At 39.5% G+C, this 4117-nt stretch overlaps 1 protein-coding gene across 1 annotated transcript; it reads left to right on the top strand.

The window, feature by feature from the left end:
* The first annotated feature begins 1174 nt into the window (after positions 1-1174).
* LOC111879410 (protein MIZU-KUSSEI 1) lies at positions 1175-2382 on the top strand. The gene has a single exon (XM_023875869.3). The coding sequence runs from the start codon at positions 1325-1327 to the stop codon at positions 2132-2134; it is 810 nt and encodes a 269-aa protein (XP_023731637.1). The 5' UTR covers positions 1175-1324; the 3' UTR covers positions 2135-2382.
* Positions 2383-4117: the final 1735 nt, after the last annotated feature.

Here is a 4117-nt window from a genome sequence, read left to right as displayed (position 1 = left end):
AGGTTTGGGGGTTTGAGTTTATACTTGGCAGTAGAGGCTACCTCCTATGCTTTTGTTGCCTCAAGGGCCCAATCTTAGGTATTACAAGACCACATCTTATGGGATAGCGGTATACATGGTATGAATGCTGATTATGATTGTGCATTGGCTTCCCTTCGCAACAAGCTTCTAGATTTTGACCTTGACAATTTTACTACTAAAGACATCGCCCCCCCCCCCCCCCCCCCCCTAAATCCCAGAATACACTGGCGAGTGCCCTTTTTCGTAAAATTGTCCAAGATATGGAAGTGCATCTTGACATGACGGCTCGGCAGAAAGCGGTTTTCCAGTGCTTACGTGCACCACATGCTCAAGATTTTCTTCTGGCTATCCCTATAGATGGGTTTGGCCAACACATATCTCCCGTGGAGGATCGTACTATTCTCAAATATCGACTCAAGATTCCCATATTCTCAGCTGACGAGATATGTCCTGTGTGTCGCAAGGCATGCATGGACTCTTTTGGAGAGCATGCAGTTCACTGTAAAGAACTCCCGGGGTTCAAATATAGGCACGATATGGTTAGGGATGTTTGGTTTGACATATTTAAGCGTGCCGGGGTTTCCGCTAAGAAAGAGGCACCTGTTAATTTCTTGACTGACCCGACAAAAGGAAGGTCAACCCTTAGACCGTCTGACATTTTGATTTTTGGATGGGTCGGAGGGAAACACGCATGTGTGGATCTTACAGGGGTATCCCCTCTCGTGGGCCTGAGGGCTGGGGGTTTCACGGCGGGACATACTGCCTTAAAAGGAGCTACAGGCAAAGTCACCAAACATGAAAGATCGTGCATGGAAAATCAACACGTGTTCATACCATTTGCATTTGATACGTTTGGTTTTCTCGCACCGGATGCGGTAGAGCTTCTTAAAAGAGTACAACGAATCATGCATAGTAATGTTATATCCTCAAGATCTTTGGATGTAGTATTTAAAAGAATTAGCTTTACCATTAAAAAAGACTTAGCGGCACAGCTTGATGCCCGTTTGACATCTCACTCGTTGTAGGATGACAATTAAAATATATGATGAAAGATTTTTCTAATTGTTTTTGTCATCAAATGCTTCTAGGTTGTTCATGCTTTGTATATATATTTATTGATTACAGAAGGAAGATGATGAACCGAGGACTTCGGAGTCTTCCCCTCTTTACAATACCATCATCACTAACGCCTAACGGTCCCCCCTCCCCCTTCTTTCCAACTACCACCTCCCTCTCCTATCTGTCCCTCTTGCTAATACGTCAAAAGGTTCGCTCCCGTATCATTCTATCAAACTCCTACAGAATGAGGCATGATGGTCTTCTCTCTGTCTCCAGAAACACATCCAGCAAAATAATCCCGTCAACTTATATCACCTCCACTTCATTCGTCATTGATCCCTCTTACGCCGCCGACAAGAAACCCCTTGTCGGGAAAGGCTCTCCTTTATCATTCGGTCGTTTATCCAGAACCCGCTCTGGAATCTCCACACTTATACGCTCCTTTCTAACAGTCATATCAATCCCTGCTATCATTCCGACCTTCCGGTGGCTGACTTTTCCATCCCAGCTCTCACTATCGCCGTCGCTCGGCCGGAAAGTGACGGGCACGTTGTTTGGAAACCGAAGAGGACGCGTCAGCTTTGCGGTGCAGTATGACCCACGATCCACGCCTGTACTGATCATTGAGCTGGCGGTATCCACGGCGGTGCTCGTGAAAGAGATGTCTTCAGGGCTGGTAAGGATCGCTCTTGAATGCGAAAAACAACAGTCGCGGCTGGGTGCGCGTCACAGAGAAGGCAAGCTGTTCAACGAACCCACATGGACGATGTATTGTAACGGAAGGAAGTGTGGATACGCGTCTTCAAGGGCGTGCTCAGATTCCGACTGGCACGTGTTGAGCACGGTGCAGAGTGTCTCGGTGGGAGCTGGTGTGATACCAATGGTGGAAGACGGCAGAAAGAGAAACAGTGGTGGTGAGTCGGAGGGCGAGTTGCTGTACATGAGAGCGAGGTTTGACCGAGTCGTTGGGAGTCGGGACTCGGAAGCTTATTATATGATGAACCCGGATGGTAACGGAGGGCCTGAACTCAGTATATTTCTACTCAGGATATAAGTCAAAATCCAGTAATGTCAAAAGTCTTCCAATTTATTATCTTTTTATCATATAAAAGTCTTTGAATTCGCAAATTTTTATAAATAATTTAGCAAGCTTGATGGTAAATTCGACTGTAAACCTTAGATTTTGGCGTGGATTGTTTAAATTTGATGGCGTTTGAGTGTATGTAATTGAATGGTTTGCCTGTCTAAATGTAAAGATATAAAAATTCACATATAATAGCATTGATTCAAGAATTGACATTATTTTCTTTATTTTAAAGAACATAGCGATTTAACTCATTCGAGTTCGTTGTTGACCTATGATGTTTTTCCTATTTTACATGCAATATAATTTTCACGTTTGCCATTAGTGTTGAGAGTATTCTTTTTCTTCACAATTTTAGTCCTACTACTAGCGACGGAAAAATCCGTCGGAAATACGAACATGTTACTGACAAATCGGACAAATTAAGATTTTAACAACCAATTTCTAATGGTTTAGCGACAAAAAAACATTCGTCGGTGATCCGTTACAATGTTCTGACGGTTTACCGACAGAAGTAAAAAAAATAGATTTCGTCGTTGTATATTGTAAAAAAAAAAATTGATACCGGCCGAATTGAATGGTGTAATATTTGTCCTATTTACAAGAGTTGTAAACCCGACCCATTTTTTTTTCTTAAGGTGAATTGAAACCTAATTTACCCCTTCACGATCTAAGACACTTCGCCACCTACGACATACGCACACCACCTTCGACTATTGCCCACCACTGTGTACTACTATCATTGCCGCTCGGTTCCACAATCGCTGACCATCGCAGCCTTCGCTCTTCTCTCCTCTCATTTTGTCCCCTCGATTTCACGATCCAGGTATGTTCCTTTTTTCCTTCATGCTACAAGCTCAAAGCACCAATTTAGATCAAATCATGTGCATAGTTGTGAATCGTAGTAACAAATCATTAATTATAATTGGAGAATTAGTTCATGTTTTGTTATTAAAATTTACAAATTACTATGAAATGTCTATATCTTGTCTTCCTTTACAAAATAACAAGGTATCCAACCACACGGTTGTCCTACAACCTCCTTTGTTTCATGAAACAACAAACATTCAATATCACAATTTCGAATTACTAAGATGTGTTTTTTAAGTTTTGAGTAAATTACACGAATGGTCCCTATGGTTTAGGGTAATTTACACGTTTGGTCCCTAACTTATTTTTTTAACTCGGAAGGTCCCTATAGTTTGTTTTTGTTACACATTTGGTCCCTTTCTTACCTAAAAAGACTATTTTGCCATTGAATTTTTAATTTATTTAAATAAATACACCCCCAACTCCATTCCCCTCACCTTACCTTACCTATCCCACCATTTTTTCCTATTTAAATAATAGTCTTTTTAGGTAAGATAGGGACCAAGCGTGTAACAAAAACAAATAATAAGGACCAAAAGCGTAACAAAAACAAACAGTAGGGACTTTCCGAGTTAAAAAAATTAGTTAGGGACCAAACACGTAAATTACCCCAAACCATAGGGACCATTCATGTAATTTACTCTTAAGTTTTTAGTCCACTCTATGATTTGATTTCTATATTTGTGTTGTTTTCACGATTACAATTGCTTTCTTTATATATATATATATATATATATATATATATATATATATATATATATATATATATATATATATATATATATATATATATATATATATATATATATATATATAGAGAGAGAGAGAGAGAGAGAGAGAGAGAGAGTTAGGTTCAAATGTTTTCACTATCTATTGTGTGCATGTACGACTGATTCTGGACCAATCATTTTAGTTATTTTAAGAAAGTAATTAATGCATATTAAATGCTGAAGATGTAATTAATACCTATTATATCTTCAACATGTAATATGTATTAATTACTTTCTTAAAATAACTAAAATGATTGGTCCATAATCAGTCATACATGCACACAATAGATAGTGAAAACAAAATAACCTAACC

The sequence above is a fragment of the Lactuca sativa genome, chromosome 9, assembly GCF_002870075.4.
Source record: "Lactuca sativa cultivar Salinas chromosome 9, Lsat_Salinas_v11, whole genome shotgun sequence".
Lineage (NCBI taxonomy): Eukaryota > Viridiplantae > Streptophyta > Magnoliopsida > Asterales > Asteraceae > Lactuca > Lactuca sativa.
The sequence above is the reverse complement of the archived record's forward strand: the minus strand, read 5'-3'. Positions and strand labels throughout refer to the sequence as shown.

What these genes read in the sequence shown, in the direction of transcription:
- LOC111879410 (XM_023875869.3), top strand. Translation starts at nt 1,325, where the DNA reads ATGAGGCATGATGGTCTTCTCTCTGTCTCCAGAAACACATCCAGCAAA.